This window comes from Mustela putorius, unplaced genomic scaffold (genome assembly GCF_011764305.1).
Source record: "Mustela putorius furo isolate JIRA1106 unplaced genomic scaffold, ASM1176430v1.1 tig00003942_pilon_pilon_pilon, whole genome shotgun sequence".
In the NCBI taxonomy this organism is placed as follows: Eukaryota; Metazoa; Chordata; class Mammalia; order Carnivora; family Mustelidae; genus Mustela; species Mustela putorius.
In genome coordinates, this window is record NW_025422087.1 from 16817328 (window position 1) to 16838999 (window position 21672).

At 41.3% G+C, this 21672-nt stretch overlaps 1 protein-coding gene across 6 annotated transcripts in view; it reads left to right on the forward strand.

The window, feature by feature from the left end:
• RABGAP1L (RAB GTPase activating protein 1 like) overlaps positions 1–21672 on the forward strand; it is a 778147-nt gene that overhangs the window by 603488 nt on the left and 152987 nt on the right. For 5 of the 6 annotated variants that reach the window (XM_045069733.1, XM_013061129.2, XM_013061130.2 and 2 more), the window contains one exon: positions 19531–19659. In XM_045069733.1, the coding sequence (XP_044925668.1) occupies positions 19531–19659 (129 nt within the window). Of the gene's footprint in view, positions 1–9959; positions 10687–19530; positions 19660–21672 lie in introns of those variants that run through there. The other variant, XM_004761949.3, reaches the window with a different exon arrangement.

Consider the following 21672-nt stretch of genomic DNA (forward strand, 5'->3'; position numbering starts at 1 on the left):
AAGAACAAAGACTATCAGGTAAGCTTGCTTACCATCTGCCACACAGAAGTAACTAAATTCATTCCTCAGTAAACCCACAAGTTGCCGTGTTACGGCTTTGTGGGGTCTCTCAGGGAGAGCTGAAACCATAAATATCGAATCTGTAAATGTCAAGGAGTCACTTTAGCTGACTCCTGGTTGCTAAAGAAAAGAGAGATTCAGAAGGCCCTGTAAAATAATAATCCTTTAAAGTAAAGATGAATGAATGAATGAATGAATGGAAAAAAAGAAGCTGAAACCAGAGTCTTATTTTACCTTTGTGTTTTTCTCTAATAACTTGTCAGTAAAGATTATTTAAAACTCTCCCTGTGAGCCTTGCCCTGGTATTTTCTACTTGGAGAAAGAGATCATACATGAGAAAGAAGTAAACGGTTTCATAGTGATGAATGTTGTGAAAGAAGGAATACCAGAGAATCCAGCATGTTACTGCTCTCCGTTAGGTAAGATGGTAAGAGAAGGCCTCTGTGAGCAAATTAGCATTTAAGTTGAATGGTGTAGTGGACCCAGACATGTGACGACCAGAGACAACAGCAAGTACAAAGGCCTAACTAAGGCAGGAGAAGTTTTGTATGTTGAAAACAGAGAGGGGGCCAGTGTGAGTGCAGCATAGTGAGTGAGTGAGAGGTAGAGAGGAAGGAGCTGTGGTCAGGGAGCTAGGCAGGGACCAGATCAGTAGAGACATATAAACAGCATAGGGATTTAAGGGGAAGCCAGTTTAAGTTTTAACAGGGAGAAATTGTATCTGATTTATGATTTTAAGACATTTGGATTGAAGAATTCTGGTGTGTAGAATGTGAATTGAAAAAGAAGTGAGAACGGAGACAAGTCAGACTTACTTCAGAAAGCCGAGTCAGGACGTGGTCACAGCTTGGACTAACGTGGTGACAGTGAAGCTGGAGGAGAAGACCGATTCAGATAATGTTGTATACAGAGCTGACAGGACTTGTAGATAAATTGAACATGGAAGCCTGAGGGAAAGTGGGAAATCAAGGAATCAAGGATGTTGTAGAAATAGGGCAGATGGATTTTGCAAAGGCGGGTTTGCCTAAGCTCGTTCAGAAAAGCATGCAACTCTTGATCTCAGGGTTGTGAGTTCGAGCCCCACATGGGCTGTAGTGATAACTTAAAAATATCGACTTGCAAAACGTGAACAAATCATTTCTTTTAGCTGTGATCTCATTACCTCATATTACAGGAATGGAGTGAGACCGTGCATGGATGTGGGTGGCCCCGGCTCTGGCCCACAGTAGGCACTTGTGAGATTTGTATTCTTACCTCCACCTCAGCACATTTTTATTGGGAATTTGTATTCTCACGTTACTAATACTTAGGTCACCAAATTTCAAGGAAACGACTAGAAAGTCTGTCAGTGAATATTATATGAGATTCCATCATTCATCAACTCAGTAATTATTTCTTGAGCTCTTTGTATATGTAGTTACTCTCCGGGGTGCTAAGAACATGTTGGTGAATGAAGCAAATGCAAAATGTTTCCTTAAGTAGCATTCTGTCTGGTGGGGTCAACTATTTCCCTAATAAAATACAACTAGTTATTAAATCACACCTGGCATAATGGAGAATATCATGACATAATGTGAGAACATCTCTTCACAGGTTTCATATTTTCCCTTGTTTACCTCATTCATATTTCACCAATGATTCCTAAACCCATCCTTTGGCTCCAGATTCCTCTTTCCCATGGCCTGTGGAACATCTCCAACAGACTGCCTCATATTTCTTGCTAACTCCATTCATCCTTCACCCTTTCCTGGCCCCAGTGCTTTCCCTGTCAGTTGCTACTTGTACTATCATCCCAGCTCACCAACCTAGAGATGTCACAGTCATTAGTAATATTAGCAGCTTCATAAGATTGCTGTTTTAAACCTTATTTTCTTAGTGAAAAATGAGACTCAAAGATGTTAGTTTTCCTCAAGTCACACGGTTAGTGGACATCAAATGTTGGTTTTAAATCCAAGTCTGACTGACATCTCAGTTTTTGTTCTTTGGTAACATTCTGAAGGATTGTTAAAACTTTTTAAAGGAAAAAATGATGGAGGAAAAATGTTCCAGAAAGAGGGAAGAGCATCTTAAAAGGCTCAGAAATATTAAAGCACCAGTATCTCTAATCAGAGAAATGTTTAGCTGCCATTCTCCTACACATGTTTTTCCATCTTGAATGCTGAGCCATTTCAGGAAACAATTATAGCGTAGCCATTATGTGTCAAGTAACCGCCTCTGCTCAGTTTTTAGGACAAGAAGGAGGATGGTACATGATACCGATCTCTAATTGCCTTAGCAGGGGAGAGGGACCCTAACTGTTGATTTCCTAACTGCTCATTAAAGCATAAGCCTGCAGGTGCTGTGCCAGAGACAGCATAGGCGGAGAGCTGGGGGAGCAAACAGCAGGCTGGTTGTCCCAATGTGGGGTTGAAGGGTGGTTCCTGCGGGAGGTAATATCAGAGTTGAATTTTGACAGATTAAGAAAAGGTAAGTGAGTTAGAGGGGAAGCACAGTTCAAGAAAAGGAGAAAGCAAGAGCAAAGACTTGGAGACATGGAGTTAGCAGGTGCACGTGGGGAACTCCAAATACCTTGAGTTTTATACACAGTGGTGATCCCAGCATGTCATATACTAAGGGCTGATCTCAAAGCAGAAGAGTTGGGAGTAGAGAAGAGGGGATAGTTTTGAGAGACGGTGAGGAGGTTGAACCCACTTGATTGATGGGTTAGAGGTAGAGGGAGGTAAAAGGAGGACTCTGGGATGACACCCAGGTGCCTACTGTATAAATGGGCAGATGGAGAACCCATTAGCCAGGATAGGACATGTCAGGGAAATAACTGACCTCACCAGACAGAATGCTCTTTAAGGGAACATTTTGCATTTGCTTCACCAACTCACCAACACGTTCTAGCACCCATGCCAGAGGAAGATCTGTGCAGGGAAGAAGTGATGACTTCGGAGGCTGAGATTAAGTTACATGTGAGGCTGCATAGATCCTATAAGGAGATGGATATTCAGGTTGGGAGCTCTGGAGAGCAGGCTGATCTTGTGGCTGGGTTGTGCAGTAGCGATTAACAAGAAGGGTATGGATAGGATCCCCAGGGTACAGATGCTGCTTTTTGAACACAAGTTTTACTCTGTTTTGATTTCCGTTGTTTCTTTTTAGAACCCAAGGCACACTAGTCCCTCATTCTATTCATAGTGACACGACTGTGTAAATCCTGTTGTCTGCACTGGACTAATTTGATTAGTTTCTAAGATCCAGCCTGTTAAGTCTACCTCCTCCACTGTTTAATAACTCAAGTTAGATTTTAAATATTTGGTAGTTATCTAAAAATTATAATTGCAGTTACCCCTTACCAGCAACATGATCTTGGGCAAGTCACTTCACTGTTCTAAGCTCAGGTGCCTCCAATGGGAAAGGTCATCAGTGGTTGTTAGGATTAAATGCAGGAATGCATACTCTAAGGGCTTGCCTAGCTCATAGTCTTTGTAGATACTGAGTAAGTAATTTATATTGTTAGTTACACACGTATCTACCAGAGTTTGTGACTTTGTTGGGCCCTGCTGGGATCAAATACCAGTGTGAGATTGGTAAAGGAGCCCACCATGCAGAGACCTCTGTGAACCTGTTCTGCTACCATCACATGAGTCAGCCTGTGCCAGTGCCGGTATCTACAGGAACTGAACTCTCACGGGAGGTGAAGAGGGAGCAGATCACCTCCAATGAAAGTAGAGGAAAAAATCACCCCCATTCTCAGCATTTTGCTACCTCAGAAATTCTACTGAATCCATCCAAAGCTGTGAGCTGGGGGCAGGGGCAAGGAAAGAGTACAGCCAGACTACATATTACCACCGTTACTCCAGAACATGGACTTGTCTATGCAAAAAAGCCCTGACTGTCCCCGCCTTGACATATTCATTTTATGGAAACAAATTCACTTGCTAATACATGGGCTGACCCATACAGCGACTCCACTGAAAATATTATTTTTCTCAGTGACAGCTATTAAACTACACTTAGCATTCTGTGTAACATGAAGATGCCGGAGATGGCGTATTTAATAGAGAGCTGGAGGTGGACCATGGGAAGACAGTAGAGGTAATTCACCACTTAGCAAGATGAATCAAGTGCCTCATTATTTTTAATAGCCATGACAAACAACACACACGTACACTCAAACACATAAAAATAAGATGTAAAATGCTGATCCAGCACGAGAGGATCAAGGAACAGTCTGGATTCTGTAGATCATCATTTTAATCTGATCAATGTAACATTAAAAAAAAAAACCAGGCCCCTGCTGACATTTATTTATGCTTCTTGCCTACCTGAAAATAAATGGGAGCCTTATACCAAGTGCCCAGGGAACGGAATGAATGAACTGAGACAGGATGCCCTGTTCAAGCCTGCATCACCAACATGGCTTCGAGAAAGCCGCACTTCATGAGGCAGTCTTGGCGGAGCTCCCAGGGACGGAGTCTCTCTAACGGTGATCAAAGGAGAGCGCGCACCTCACTTAAACACAGAGAAGACAGAGCCGTGCTTGGTTCTCCTAAGTGTGTGTTCAGAGGGGTGATTCTCAAGGAGGCTTTTGGCTGCTCCTCTCAACTCACCCCTGTGAGTCTTAGATCCTTTCATAGCGGGGAGGGGGCACGGGCTCCGGGTCAGTTCCATGTGAAATAAAATGGTGAAACATCTCATTTCCTAATGAGAGAGCTGTTTGTTTGTTTGTTTGTTTAATGGGCTACCTTAATTGGAAGACAACAACAGCACAGGAAATGCAAGGTTCCTTGCCATGCAACTGGGCTCTGAGATCTTGGCTTCCTGGCTCTGCCTCCAGCAAGTGCTGTGATCCCAAACCAGTCATGTATCCGCTGCCTCAGTCTTAGCATCAGTAGGCTAAACATGTTAGACTCTGATGCTTTCTAGGGTCATGCAACACATTATTTTATGATTCTGCTGTCTTACCTAGAGTATCCTTCTTAGTGTAGGTAGTGCGTTACTGAGGGACATTGTCCAAAAAGTGTGTTCTACACAGGAGGTAGGATTGTGAACACTTTAGAATGGCACAGAAACCAGGTTATGGAAGGTTCAGTTAGCAACAGAGGTGCTTAGCTTGGAGATAAGGAAATTGAGACTGCCTTCAAATATTTGAATTAATGTCACATTAAAAAAAGTTGACTTAATTCTGTGTTGTTATAAAATATATTCCCCAACCCAGTGACCCACTTTCCTGGCTTACTGGAAGTAGTACTTTCTAAACAAACAAATGTCCGATAATAAAACAGGCAGCCTTTTGAGATAGTTGTCAATAGAGATAAGGAAGTAGGGGCAAAATGACCAACTCTTGAAGAGACTAAAAATTCTTGCATTGATAAAGGCATTAAGCTAGAATCTACCACAAAAATTGTTACCATGACTGTTGAGCATGTTATTAAATAATTGTTGGTGGGAGAAAGTTCTCTCTTCTATTAAAAAAAAAAAAAAAAAAACTCCTTGGGGCACCTGGGTGGCTCAGTGGGTTAACCTCTGCCTTTGGCTCAGGTCATGATCCCAGAGTCCTGGAATGGAGCCCGTCATCAGGCTCTCTGCTCAGAGGGAGCCTGCTTCCTCCTCTCTCTCTGCTTGCTTCTCTGCCTACTTGTGATCTCTGTCAAATAAATAAATAAAATCTTTAAAAAAATTTAAAAATTAAAAAATTATCTATCCTACAAAAAAAGAATTCAGTTTTTGTCCTTTTACCTTTCCAAGTTGAGAAGCATATAGGTCCTTTCCTTGTTATTACTAAGTGTTTAAATCTTCAGGGTTAGAACTGAAGGGGCAGTTGGTCTCACAGGAATGTCTTTTATCAGTATTTGGCTAATTCTCTTGCTAATGTTTGTGTAACCCCTGAAGTGACTACTTAGCATGTTTCTTTGTAATTCCATTAACCAATTAATCAGTCAATTAATTCCATTAATCAATTCATCCATTAATCAATTCCACAAATTAAGTCAAATATGCTTTTAATTTTACAATGGGTGTTTGTTCATGTCCAGCTCGTGTCCAGCAATCATGACTCGGTATAGGGGCTCAGGGAGTGCACTCAAGCACAAGGCTCTAATTAGGACTGCACCACCATCCACCTGATTCCGGCACTCCAGAGAGAGCCTTCTGTTCTTCGGACCATGGCTTAGGGACCACTGCCCGGTCCTCTTTACTTTTTTCTCACTCTGCCTCATTGCATGATTCATCCAAATTTCCCATATTATCTTCAACTTACTGCTGAACTTCCTTTACAGATTTTTTTTTTTAAATCTTCATGATAGTGTAAGAAAATTTGAGAAATCATGTATTTTTAACTGGTTAGTTTAGAAGAGTTTTTTTTTTTTTCTGTCACTAGTTTCATCTTTGGATTACTTTATAACTCAAAAATGTATCTCTCAGAAGTGTACTGTACTGAATCTCATCAGTGATAAAAACATTACTTGGGGAATTGGGAATGGAGAAGAGAAAATGCTCACTGAGATGACTCACTCTTCTAAGGCTTCAGAAATGCCTAGAATCCATTCTCCCACTTCACCCAGTGAAGAGTTATTTTACCTAATACTGTTCAATGGCTATTCTCAAAGGACAACCTGAAAAATTATGGAAATTTTGAAAGTGAGGGATGATGCCTGGGACGGGAAGCTGTTTATAGAGAATGCTTTATTCTCCCCAGAGTGATATATGCCAAGACAGGTTGGGCTTGGGCTGGTATCTCCATACACACAGAACTGAGTGAGTAGGTTTCTGGGAAGCCTGGTTCATCTTGATGTGGAAAGGAAGACCAGAGAATGGGCATGGACATTCCAACCTGGCATGTGTTCATGGCTTCTAGCCTGGAGTGCAGGGAGATGACACCCCTCTCAGTGTGGTCATTTCCAGGCAGGGGATGCCTTCTGGGCCTAGCGGGCCTTCGGCCCCATATCTTCCCACTGGGAATTCTCGACCATCAGCCTTTACCCCTTTCACCAGCTCAGCATGTTCTGGGTCTACGGAAACAGAGCCGAGGTTGCTCCGTGCTATTCTGCTGCTCCCTTTCCATCTCCGTCCTCGCTCTTCACAGCGGGTCCGGCCTGTGAAGCCCTGGGACCTGCATCCGGTTCTGCGCGTCAGCAGCTCCATCTTCTCCACCCCCCCATGGTGCCAGCTCTGCCTCCTCTGGCTCAGCATCTTGGCTGGGGGGAGTAGCCAGCTGGGCCTCCGCCCACTTCCTTCTTCCTCCTGTTCTTCCCCAGGCTGCTTGCTGCTCTGACCCCCAAGCCTTCTGCAGGGCTCTAGTGTGGCCCCCGTTCCTCACACTGGGTGAGGAAGGTACGCTCTGGACCCATGCCATCGCCCATGAAACCACTGCTGCTCTCCCAGCAGCGGCCACTCAGAGCCAAACCTGAAGCTTACCTTCACTTCCTCAATGATAATGCATTTTTGAGGGGGAGGATGATGGAGAGATTAGGAAAACTGAAATACAGGACCATGTTTATAATTGCTTTAAGTGTAACTCGGTTTGCTTATTAAAATATCATACTTTGGTTATTTCATTTAATAGCACTTCTTTTGTGACCATCAAAGCCAAACCATAGTTCCAAAGTCTTTTGATTAATTTTGACTTCTTACCAGAATCCATTTGGGGAAGAAATTTTTTGTTTCTGGTTTATATAAGAAAAAATAAATGACTCTGCCAGTGTCTTTGAAACCAAGTCAGTTGCATGGAAACATTTCCCCTATCTTTTAAAAAATACATCAGTCCAAAAAAGTCCTGTAAGCAAAGGAGTCACTGAATTCTCCCTTCCTTTGCAAGTAAAAATATCCCCTTGTCCTGAAAAGGGAAGCTTCCATGACAGTGCTTTGCACACTGACACAGCAGTTGCACAGTCTTTTCAAACAGAATGTTGTGCAGAACTCCAGTATGTAAACAAGATAAAAATGGAGCTATTCCCAGAGGGGTGTGTGGCACGGGGTAGGGGGAGGGGGTAGGCTCTGAGAGGCCCAGAATCTCTGTCCTCAACCTCACAGTCTCCCCCTCCAGCTAACCTGAGTTACCCATGAGACATTTCCTCCAGAACCCTAGGGATTTGAAATGTGGTGGGTGGGTGGGTGGGTGTGTGTGTGAGAGAGAGAGAGAGAGAAATTCTGATGATTTTGAGCATTCTACACTAAAATCTCTAGTTTTTTAAGAAATCATTTTTGGAGGGGCACCTGGGTGGCTCAGTTGGTTAAGCATCCAACTCTTGATTTTGACTCAGGTCATAATCTCAGAGTAGTGAGAAAGAGCCCAGCAGTGGGCCACTGCTCGGCATGGATCCTGCTTAAGATTCTCTCTCTCCCTCTCCCCTTCCCTCCGTAGCTCATGCACATTCTTTTTCTCTCTTAAGAAAGAAAGAAAGAAAGAAAGAAAGAGAAAGAAAGAAAGAAAGAAAGAAAGAAATGGGGCACCTGGGTGGCTCAGTGGGTTAAAGCTTCTGCCTTCGGCTCAGGTCATGATCCCAGGGTCCTGGGATCGAGCCCCACATCAAGCTCTCTGCTCAGCAGGGAACCTGTCTCCTCCTATCTCTCTGTCTGCCTCTCTGCCTACTTGTGATCTCTGTCAAATAAATAAATAAAATCTTAAGAAAAAAAAATCATTTGGGGGGAAAAAGATCATTTTTGGAAGAAACTGAAGACTTGACAACAATATATAAATATCGTATTTAAGATTTTGTGAATACTCAAAATATTTAACAGAAATGTTTTACTGAGTTTTGGAAAAAGAAACTATTCTGTTAAAGCAGGCGGTATTTGCCTTTCACCCCAATTCTGTAATTAATCTCTTTCTTTAACCAGTATCACAGAGATACACTGATGTTTCTATTTTGTTACTTATAGAGATCTATAACTCTCATTTGTCAGAGCAGGAAACTTAAGACTCAGAAGGAACTTGCTGTGGTTCTCTTACTCTGTATCAACTACAGCTTGCATGAAGAAGCAGGTCTGGTGTTCGCTACAGAACTACAGCATCAAGATTCTGAGCGTGATTAGTTCATTGTTTGCTGGTTTACAAACTGCTCCCAAGGGGAGCTCGTCTTTTTCCCTTCATTTGGCTGTAACTGACTTCACGTCAAGGAAGTTAATATAACACATACTGACACTGTAAAATTTTAAAGCATGGATAATCCGCAGTTATATTATTAGTAGGGAAGGATTAATTGGACCAGACCATTAGAATGTTTTGAGCTATTAACTGAGCATTTATCAGGATCTGCGGCTTAAGAAAGTCATTACTGCTTTGAGAATCTCCACTTCAGTGGTTCCTCAGGTGTATGCTCATTATTATATTGGAGGTGTTTATGTTTTGTCATACTGCAAGCTTATAAAAATCTTCCTTTCAATTATGACTTCCCAGAATGCTGAAATAACTTCACATCGCAAAAAGTCATTATTATTGCGCAAACACTGCAACTTGAGGGTGTGTCCTTTCTTGGAAGCTCCGTCTTTGCTGTCTGTTCACCCCCTTATCATTTCGCCCTCAACCTCTCTCTCCTGGGGAGATTTCCGTCGTCTAACCAGGATTGGAGCATCCCACTTTAAATACGCGGCATAAAATCAGACTTTTACCTGCTATCATTATTAGAAAGCAAAAGGGAAGAAAGGTCAGCCGTTTAGCTGGCAGGCTGTCTGGCTTTTCTGCGAGCATTACATGGGAAGAGAAGCTAGTTCTTCTGTCTCTGGCTTTAGGATTCAACAGTGTAAGCTGTCAGACTAACAACACTGATTGAAGGTGGACTGGGAGGGGGAAGCACATCTGTCCAACGGCTCGCCATTGGCTTCTTATTACAGCATTCTCCCCGGAGACACACTCTGCATGCTCATTCACCTACCTCCTCCTCTTCCCTCCCCTTCCTTCCCTACCCCTTCATTACTGATTCACAGCGAGAGGCGGCAGCGGCGACGGCGGCAGCAGCGGCAGCCGTGGCGCTGCTTGTCACGAATCAAGGATTGCAATGAGCTCATCCTTTTCTCCTTGCAGCTTCACAACTGCCCTGGCTTCCTGGCTACTGCTGCTGCTGTCTGCTCACCCACACTCACGCAGGCACACACGCACACATACACACACGCGCGCGCACACACACACACTCTCTCTTTACATGCTAGACCCTTCTGAGCTGCTGGTACATTTTAACACATGTATCTGAACTCTCCTGCATCACTCTTGGCCATTTTCTTGCATCCGATTGCTTTTGCCGTTTTTTATTTAGCTCAGTATTTTGATTTCATTTTCCAGTCTACTTTGGGGCTTTTGCACAGTGGATAATTTAGCCAAAATGTTCTTCCTTTGGAGACGTTAGCTGACAATTCCCACCACAGACTGGCTTGTGCGTGCTCCTGGGGAGACCTAAGCCTGGCTCCCTTCCCACTGCAGTTCTCAAAATTGGGGATCAGAGATCCAGCTTTCTCATTCTGGACACCTACTTACTGCTCATGGAAGAAGGGGTGCCCTGCCCAGCCCCAGCTGCTAAGCTCACACCTCCAGTCAGAAAGTCCCAGGACATGCACGACGAGAGGAGCAAGCTGGTGAATGAGTATGCATGTCGAGTGCTGGAACTTCTGGGGATGGGGCATCGTCTGTTTGTGCCTCGGCTTCTGGCGGTGAGACTGTTTTTCGTTGAACTTCATTTGTAGGGAATCTGCCACCCTCTGTGAGAATTCCTGTATCCCTAAAAGCGGCTTGCAGTCTCCTGTTTTCTTTTCCTCTTCCCCACACTACCCAGCAGGAAGTGCTGAGTGGCCGCTGCCCTGGGACTCTGGCTGAGCCTGGTCTACGCCACTCCTTAATTGGCTAGAGGAGCTATGGCTCTTTTCTGAGAGCCCAGGGCCACATTAGCGGCATTATCACTGTGGCAGGGGGAAAAAATGTTTTCTGGTTGCCTAGACTCAACAGTAAAGCAGAATAGCCAAGTGCTTGATACAGGCATTCTGTTATTTACATCTCCAAAGGGTTAAATTTCACAACAGACATTGCTACTTATCTGGACTACTGTGGTTTGCGTTCTAACCTCACCATTTGGTTGCCAACTTCTTTTTTTTTTTTTTTTTTTTTTTACTGATTAGGGAATTTTACCCCTTAAAAATCCTTGGGTAAGAAATTGAAAATTTTTCTCCTGGAATGCTTGAACAGTGTATCTATGAAGCAGCTTAAAGCTGTTGGGTCTGTGCTGTGAATCTGGGAAGTCTGGCTTGCTTGTTTTTTGATTTCCTGCACAAGAAGAAAATCACCCTTCCTCACTTCCTACCAAGGGTTAAAATTAAATACCCACAATCGCTGGTGCAGGGTTTCTTTTCAGTGGTTTGAGAACTGTACCTAGCAACTGTTCTATAATGTAATTGGTCTACAGTAGTCCTATACCATTATTTGGTAATTGAACAAGAATAATTAAGCTTTGTCTATTTTATACAATGGAGTTTAATACCATTCCAGACTGTTCTTTCGTTATGGTTCTGTCATATTTGAGTCTTTTCAGAAGTATAACGTTGACTGAATTTAACACTTTTCTCTCATATCTCTCTCATCAGTCTAGTTCATCTCTGTTTATATTATCTTTGCAGTTATCAATTCAGTCTTCATGCATGTTTTCGCGTGTAAATATCATCCCCCTTGCTTAATCATAACAACATTTTAGGTAGCTGTATGCAGGAGGGATTTTTCACCCCAAAGAAAGTCTGTTTATCATTGCGAGATGAAGTTAGAAGCAGGTGACCAGCATATAATTATGGGGGAGGGGGTATTTTTGAGAAATACAGTTTCTTTGTCATTTGGGAAAGAAAGAAAAAGAGTTCAGTACATACGTGTTAATGCCCAGGTGAGGTCATCAGTGCTCACTTGAATTCTGTTTCCCTGAACCTCATTTATCTTAAAAAAGAGAAAACTGAAGGTTTATGTCCTATTAGAAAGGAGTTTTTTTGGTAGTTTTTTTTTTTTTTGTGGTTTTGTTTGTTGTAATAAAAAGCATTTTATTCAGGACCTCTGACACTATTAAGTGCTAAAATATATTTCAACAAATTCTCTACATCTCTTTGAGGAGTCTGTTTTGGTTCTCAAATATTTTCATATTCTTAAAGACTACTTAACTTTGTGACTCCAGGGCTCCTACTGCCAACTTTCCAGTAATCTGGTGCTGCCTTCCTTTGCCACTTCTGACTCTCAGTGCTTTGAAAGAAAACATAAATTGATAACTAAGACTGTCTCTCAGTCTTAAATCCACATTAGGCCATAAAATCCACAAAGAGCTGGGTTCATACACTTCAGATCTTCTGGAGGTCACGTGGCTCTGTATGTTGCAACCATATGAAGTTGGGTTGGTTGCCCAGTTAGGTATTCAAGTTCGTACATCCCTTCGGTTGTTTTGGGCTCTCACATTCAGCCTAGGTAATGGTGCCATTTGCATTACTTACACATGGAAAGTGTATACTGAGTTGTCTGTAGGGTCATTTGGCAATCTCTGACTTTGTTATACAGCATTGTACTGAAAAGATCATTGATAGAACTAGGGTACTCTACAGTTTGGGAAATCACATGCCCTTTAATTAGCAATATGGCTGTGAATTGAGATCAGCTATCCAATGAGTTACTGCTTAAAGTTTATTTAGCATGTGTACCAGGAGGAAGTACAGTCATTCAGCTGTGTGTTATTGGACTGGCTAATGATGTGGGATCGATGGCGGATCTGTACGGGCTGGTCCTGAGAGGGATCCTGCCAGAGGCAATACTACAATCTTTCCATTACCACCCAAAAGGGTGGGCATGGAAGTTTTGGTTTTCAGATAGGTTTTAAACATGAATGCATGTAGGTTGGACACAGGTAAATACATTATTTTACTTTAAAGATCCCAGTAGTTGTGTTTTTTTTTTTATGTCAGTTAATTTGCTTGATGGATTGATCAAATGTATGAAGATCTACCAAGACAGTGTTGTAGATTTGGACTTTGAGCTTTATTCATTGTTCCCTGATTCACAGAGGGACCATCAAATGATTAGAATACCAAGCACATTTGAATTTTTTTTAAGTTTTTATTTAAATTACATTTGAAATTCTTGCTTCTTATCTTTCAGAGATGCACTTAGTATTAGTAAACAATAATTTCCCTTTAACAAATCAAGTATAAGTACTTCATTGTAGATATTACCTTAAGGCATAAATTCTGTGCGTAGTCTCACCAAACACATTTCTTTGGTGAAATTAAAATTCCAAAGCAAGAGATACAGGTATCCTAGATACCAGCAAAGTAAGGTTTCCCTCTTCTAAAGCCTGTGCTTCCAAATGATTCTCAGACTTCCAAAAATATGTCTGTACTGAATAGAAATCCTGTTAGACACTATAAAGGAAGAAAAAGCCATTTGTGGTAAAAATGGCAAAGGTGAGAAAGAGAACCATACCTAGATTAAAAAAAAAAAAAATCCCCTAAAATAATCAAACTTAGAATTTGCTGCTTATCGGAGGCCGTTGAAGAACGATTGATCACCCAAGAGTCGTGAGAGGTTCAGAACAGAAGCATCTGGAGCTAACACCCGAATGTTAGAGCTGTTCCTTGCCACCCACCCTGCCTCTTTTAAAAAAAAAAAAAATCACTTTAAAATGTGATACTCTTGCACTGAATTTTTCAGTGGGAAAAACACACTGGAAATGGTATCAGCGGTGACACATAGCCAGAGTCCATACTCTGTAAGTGTGTGAAATTTAAAGAAAAAGGAAAAACTTTTATTCTACTCCTATTCAGAATCTCCCTTTTCTCCCTCTAGATTTTACTAGCTGTTATATGGTGTGGGATGTTATGACCAGATCATCCTTTATTAATATCAGTGTTGGCTGTGGTTTCAGTGTGACACTGTGGGCCCTGTGCACAGTGAATCTGAAGGACGACTGATTATTGGGATGAAAAGCCAGAAGACCAAGTCTGTCTCCCACTCTTACTTCTGTTTTAACTGCTTCAAGGATTCCTCATTGAAGAGAGACTATAACTCTTGAAACTTAAAGAGTCAAATATAAAAGTTGGCATGCATACTTCTGATGCCCTTCAAAATATAGAAATCAGTTTTTATATTAAGATAAGTCCTACATCTACTCTCTAATTTGCATTTTATCAATTGTGACTTTTAATATAGGATGTGCTTGAAGTGGAGTTTTTATGAATTCATAGAACAAATTTATGTTGGGGTCTCTCATGTGCCTGGGAATTTGCTTAATTTTTACTGAGGGAAGTGGAAAGGATACCTAAATCAGCATCCTACTTTATTATTATTATTATTATTTTTTAAGATTTTATTTATTTATTTGACAGAGAACACAAGTAGGCAGAGAGGCAGGCAGAGAGAGAGAGAGAGAAGCAGGCTCTGCACTGAGCAGAGAGCCCGATGCGGGGCTCCATCCCAGGGTCCTGGGATCATGACCTGGGCCGAAGGCAGAGGCTTTAACCCGCTGAGCCACCCAGGAGCCCCAGCATCCTACTTAAAAAAAAAAAAATCCTACTTACTTTTCCCTCTGGATAGTTCTCTTTACCTACTTGAAAGGAAATAGAACTAGGACTGATTGAAATGTTTTTAATTGTCCGAGTAATCTTTATATATAATTCTATTCAAATGAAGAAAGAAGTAATCCTTCCTTTGGAGGTGTAATTGATAAACATGTTCCATATCATCACTTAAAAAGATTTGACAGCAAGTTTGGGGAGCAAAAGATGAATGTTTATAGATCCACTAATTTTCAAAAGTTATCATTTATTCTTATTTAAAAGAATAAAGCTAATAGAGTTCTCTGTTTTGCAAGGGAAGAAAACATATCTTTGCTTATTTAAATTTTGCTAGCTCTCATCTGTGTTACTTTCTAGATAATTTTACTTAACAAATAATGTCAGGAAAGTAATTGCATTTTCATTATGATACTCTTCCCTCACGATTATTCTGAAGACAATGTAGAAAAACTCAAAGAATTTCCCAGTTGAAGAACAGCCTTTCCAGCTCCAATCAGTTCTTCTAGCCTGACAGAGTTCTGTTGTAGTGAAGACAGATGGATAATGATATCCAGAAGCTGGCCTCTCCTCTTTTGGGTTCTTGCTTTGGTCCTTGAATTTTAGAGGTGCATTTTTACACTTGATCTTAGCCAAAAGGAGGAGAAGCAGGGTGCATTTTTAAAGCTTGTGTCTTAACCACAAGCTCATGGGTTAAGCTTCTCTTCATTATCAGGGTAGACATGTAGCATTCATACATACAACTGTAAACTTAATTACAACATCTCCATAGCCAGTTGATTACTAAGCTGTGTGAAGTCATGTTTTAGTTTCATAGAAAGCACCGCTACTTCTGTTTTGGACTAAGACTGTTACATTAATGCTTGACAGTTGCGAAGCATATATATTTAACAAGGTGATATGTACTGATATTCAAATTTTCTGAAATATGTGTGTGTGAGGATAGGAAAAATGATTATAAGCAATATAACAAATTGTTAATTATGTTTATCTCTAGGTAGTGATACCTCTTGGGCTTTTAAAAATATCTTCCATTTTAGAGAAAGGGAATATGTAATCAATAAAAAAAGGTATGATCCCACTATATAGATACGTACACACGTATGTGTGCAAATTGTGATTTTCACAAAGTGTTTATAAAACCAAACAACTTTGTGATAAATTCTTAGTGAGGCATCCAAATTTTTGGAGACCAAAAGGTATCTATTCCTCATTTGTAGAGGGAAGAACCTCTTGCATACATCTGTCAGAAAATGGAGGGTTACCCCTATAACTTTACAGTCTGCTTATGCCGTAAAAAGGTGTTTGGAGGTGATACTTAGAGATTATGGGAGTCTCTTAAATTGGAGGAAAAAGCCCTCCAGAATCAGAGTAGGACTGCAGATTGTCTTCTGGAGCAATGGCAAGCAAGATTTTTGTTAATATACTTTTTGCTTATTGGCGTGGCTTTTGCCTCTCCTAAGGTTGTCTTCTGGCATATATATATATATATATATTTTAATTCTCAATGAAATTAGCTTTATTTCAGTCCATGACAGGAATATAAGTTCTTACAATTGGCCTGCCTGCTTTCTGGAATTACAAATGTCACTGAGAGCAGGATACTGTTTTTAGCTACTAAAATACCAGTACCCAAGCGTATTTGAGCAACCCAGAGAAAACTTTCCAAACTGTCATCCCTTATATTTGTTTTGGGGTTCACAGAATGTACTTATAGGACTTGACTTATTTCCTTCTCCTATTCTTGAGGTTGAAGATGCTCCCTTTTTGAAGTAGAACAGCGGCGATTAAGCAGCCCCACAAGTTAGCCAGAGCTGGGATCAGAATGGATTTAGTTCACACTTTGCAGCCTTGTTTGAGTCTCTTTAACTGCCAGCTACTTTCTAGAAACTGAGAATAGGGGACTGACTACCATGCCGTTTCCACATGTCTGTCTGCCCGAGTCCTTCTGCTCGGGGGTCGTTAGAGCTCCTCTCCGACAGGGCTTAACGGAGTGGGCCATGGGATCTGGAGCATCATGAAGGCAAGCAGTGACTTGGAAAGGGCAGTCACAGGGCGCTCTGAATTCTGGTTTCCAGAGACTTAGCCCAGGTTCGGCCCCATTCAGGTGGTAAGCTTCTTGCTGTACTTTCCCTGAGCGGATGGCCTCCTTCAAAGTGCACCTCTCTATCCTGGCCACCCGTAGCTGACCAGAAGTCACATGTCACAGGCTTCACGATTCCTCCTCTTTAATCCTCACCCTCCTGCTTCTGCACGAGCTCAGAGGCTGGACTTGAAATGAGGCCTTGGCCAGTATTTGGTAATCACGCTACTGCCTGCAGGCAAGGAACTGCACCAGCATTTTGGGGGTGTGTGTTACCAGGTAACTAGAGCTTGGTTGCACAGAAAGTAGAAGCGGTGCCCTCAGAGGCTTTGGGGTAGCCGCTCATCCCGCATCAACACGAACTCTAGAAGAAGTGTGTCTTGAGTTTTTCCAGCAGTCACCAGAGAGCTGATCATCAAAGCCAGTAACACAGCTGAGAAGGGAAGACTGGGGATGTAGTATCCAGTGTATTTGGCAGCTGGATGCTTTCCCATAATTCAGCAGTTGGCACGTTGGTCAGAGAAGCCCCCTCTTAGGCTGAAGTTTCCTCTAACAGTCTGTCCCAACTAAGTTAAGGTGAATTGATAGCACTCTGTTGTGCTAAATGTTCTCTCTACCGCTTATCGCCATTGTGTCTAAGTATCCACGAGGGAGGAAGTCAATCAGAGATGTACCGAGGCTTGTTTTTCCACTGCTGCTGTTAGCCCAGCTCTACTTTCTGATTCCTAGTTTATGGATCTGAAGCTGAGGCAGCCTGGAACCCCTGTGGAAATGCCTGCTGTATGGATTAATATTTTATTTTACATGTTTCTGTTTAAAAGGGAGGGGAGATGAAAGTAGAATTCATTCATTCAGTAAATTTTAGTTGAGTACCTCCTATATTCCAGTTATTATTCTTGTCACTGTGGATACAGCAATGTACAAGACAGACAAGACCCCTTTCCTTAGGAGGAAACAGATGTAAAACGGGAAAATGCGTTGGTGGAAAATTACTTGGTGGGCTGGGGGTGGGGGAGAATTTAAATGCTCAGGAAAGGCCTCACTCAGATTTTGCATTTGAGCTAAAAATCTAAATCACAAGAAGTTGCTATCCTTATGAAGATCTAGGAGAAAACTATCTAGGCAGAGGGAACAGCGAGGGCAGTTGCCTTTAGCTAGGAATGAACTCGGTGTGTACGAAAAACAGGAACAAGGCCAGTGTGCCTGGAGCTTGAGAACAGGAGAGAGATGTGGTTCAAGACGAGGTTGGACGGGAAAGCAGGGGCTCCAGATCATGAAGGGGCTTGGGGGCCATGGTAACAATTTTGGATTATTCTGAGCACAGTAGGAAGCCCTGGAGGGCTTTACACAGAAGAACTCCATGACGTGAAAGGGTATCATCTGGCTATGATAAGGAGAGGGGGCTGTGGCGAACGAAAGCAGAGACCAGTTAGTGGGTTAGTGCTGTGGTTCACCTAAGTGATGGACATGTCTAATGGTTTGAGGACCAGGGTGCTGAAGACCACTCGTGCCCCGCGAAGAGCAGGAATTTCTCTGACTTTCTTTAAGGTTAATCAGCTCTACATTTGAATCTAAATAAAGTAATATTTAGAACGAGCGCATAGTTCTATGATTTCTAGCCATCCTGCTTAGTGTTGTTTTGTTTTTCATTTTCTCACTGAAGTTGTTTTTTTTTTTTTAAAGATTTTTAAATTTATTTATTTGATAGTCAGAGATCACAAGTAGGCAGAGAGGCAGGCGGAGAGAGAGAGGAAGGGAACCAGACTCCCTGCCACGCAGAGAGCCCGATGCAGGGCTCGATCCCAGGACCCTGGGATCATGACCTGAGCCGAAGGCAGAGGCTTTAACCCAGTGAGCCACCCAGGCACCCCTGTTACTGAAGTTTTTGACAATTAATTTCTGACTCTTAAAACATCTCATTTCTCTTCGGCTTACTTCTGTGTACCCAGTCTGCTTAATCTTTAACTTATATCAGAGTGTTTGCCAAAGATTGCTTATGGTTATTTATTAAAATACTTACGACCTTTCTTTTTCTTTTCTTTTTTTTTTTTTTAATAGACTCCACACCCCATGTGGGGCCTAAACTCACTACACCAAAAAATCAAAAGTCTGAGCCAGCCAGGCACACCTTGTCTTATTACAAAATCTTTACTGCAGAAAATACAACAAAATAAAAGGAAAAAAAAAACCCTATGATTCCACTATCCAGAGAAACCTTCTGTTTCCTTTCCATCTTTTTTCTATGCGTACATCTATTTATTTTTAAGTAGCTATTTCTTGAAGAAGTAAATTTTGCAAACAGTTTTCGTAAGAAGTTTGCTAGTAAGGGGTTTTCTTCATTTACTTTTTCATAGCATTATTTAAGGTGGGGGATCAATTTCTTATGTTCTTGAGCTGTTGTTGTCATTAGTTGGAAGGCCCTTGGGGGTACCATTAGGTATTCATTATACATAATTTTAATATGCTTTGATTACATTGTCTATGTCTTCAGCTAAGTTGCTAATAATATACTTAAAATACTCACCCAGCAAGCTAAAGTCATAGATTAGACCCAGAGTTAAAATGTTTTGCTTTTCTGGCTTTTTTTTTTTTTCCTTTCCCTCAGAGCTATAACATGGTTAGCTTTGCTGGGATCCACCATTCTAATCTTCAGGTTATATAAATTAAATATGTTAGCCTACTAATTAATTCTTATATCCTGCCCAGGATTTATGGTGACTTATTTCAGCTTATAGTAAAGAGGTTAGAAATCCGTTCCTAAAAACTTGTGGAACTAAGCTAGATCTTAGCTACAAACAAGTAGTCGGGAAACTAGAAATTCTTTTCTCAGTGTATTTGTCCTGAAGGCAGGCTAAAATGTAATGACGATTCTTGGGATTATTTTGCAGACCTCAAAGGAAGATCTTCTGCAGGCTGATTTTGAAGGTGCTTTAAAGTTTTTCAGAGTTCAGCTTCCAAAGAGATACAGGGCGGAGGAAAATGCCAGAAGATTGATGGAGCAGGCTTGCAACATTAAGGTAAGGTACATGGATTTATACATAATAAAGACAGAACCTGAATGCAGAAAGAACATGGCCAATTATATAAAACCCTTTCTCTACATGTTGGTGGATTTTGACTATGTTTAAGGTGATACTGAGGATGAACAGCCTCTCCCAGACATTTCTGTAAGGCTGGCATGTGTCTGGTACCTTTCAGTAGAACTTGGTGTGAAAGTTAGTTCAGATTGAAGCAATAGGAAGACAAACATTTTTCTTATAGGTAGGGCTCTAGATTGGACTGCTGTCATAGTGGTTTCCATAGCCGCAGACTTAGTATTTAGCTTTTGGCCATCTGTTTTAGGATTATTTACAACAAAGCAAGAAAAGACTGCTTAGGCAGTGCTTTCATTCCTCTTAGGGACTTGGAAAGCTTTTGTCTGCCCATTCTCACCCCACATCTGCGAAATGGTCATGGATATATTGTTCCTTATCCTATGCCTCCTAGATTAGTTTTATAAAACTAAACAAGTTTTATAAAAAAAATTTGATATGGAAATTTCTATCCAGAAAATTATGGTATCAAGATGAGAGAGCACATTTTTAAAGATTTGGAACCAATTTATTGATGTTAATTCTTGTACCTCTGGAATATACCAGGAATCTTCTCACCTATGACATAAATATAAATTTCCCTTCTAAACATAAAGATCCCATGTCTTACTGACCTGATGTTCTTGCAGAAGGGAACAGACAATAAATGACTAACATAATAAATAATATGTTTAATATGAAAGAAGGTGATAAGTGGCTAGGAAAAAAGGAAAAGTCGGGCAAAATAAGCAAGACTGGATTAGTAAGGAGAAGGGAAGTTAGAGTTGTTACTAGGTAGTCAGAGTAGGTAGATCTCATTAAGAAGGCGAAGGAGATGGGTTAGTCGTACAGATATCTAGGGGAAGAGGGTTCCAGCAGAGGCAACAGCTAGTTCAAAGGCCCTGAGGCTGGCTCATGCCTGGTGGGTTTGAAGAACTGCAAGAAGGCCAATGTAAATGAAGTAAGTGAAGTAGATGAAAATGAGCAATAGACAATGAAGTTAGAGAGCTCACAAGGAGCCAGAAAATGTAGGTCTTTGTAAGGATTCAGGCTTTACTTTGAGTGAAGTGGGTAGCTCTTGCAGGGTTTTGAGTGGTAGAGTGATACAATCTATCTGAGGTTTTAGGGGATCACAGTGCTGTGTTGAAAACAAACTGCTAGAAAGTTACTAGTGGAAGTAGGGAGATCACACAGGGGTTTTTGCAGTAATCCTGTTGAGATATAATGATAGAGTTTACCAGAGCGATGGAGTGGAGACAGAGGTGATTGGAACCTGAGTATATTTTGAAAGAGAACCAAAAAGATTTTGTGATATATTACCCATGAGTATGAGAGGAAATGAGGAGTCAAGATGACTCCATGGATTTTGGATTAGGCGATTAGAAGATTGAGTTGCCATTAGGTTATTAAGCTCATTACTTATAATGTACTTTGACATGTACTTCATTTAAGCACTGTACTTGCTCTAATACTTTTTTGGTGTAACACTGTTGTTTTTGATTTAACTTAAAGTAAATTCTGAATATCAAAAAGTATAATTCAGTGCTGAACGTAAATAACTGAACAGAAAAAAATATATTGTCTTTCAAGTGAATTGTATATTCAAAGATATATGTAATTTCCAAAGATACTAAGCAAAACAGACCTCTGAATCTTCATCCTAAAATGCAAACTTCTAAAGCCTTCCAGACTGATTATTGTACTCGGCTGGGCCAAATCACTAAGCATGAGTTACATTTGTCTGTAGACTTTTTTTTTTAAGATTTTATTTATTTATTTGACAGACAGAGATCACGAGTAGGTAGAGAGGCAGGCAGAGAGAGAGAGAGGAGGAAGCAGGCTCCCTGCTGCTCGATCCCAGGACCCTGAGATCATGACCTGAGCCGAAGGCAGCGGCTTAACCCACTGAGCCACGCAGGCGCCCTGTCTGTAGACTTTGAAAATACATTTCAGTGGTCA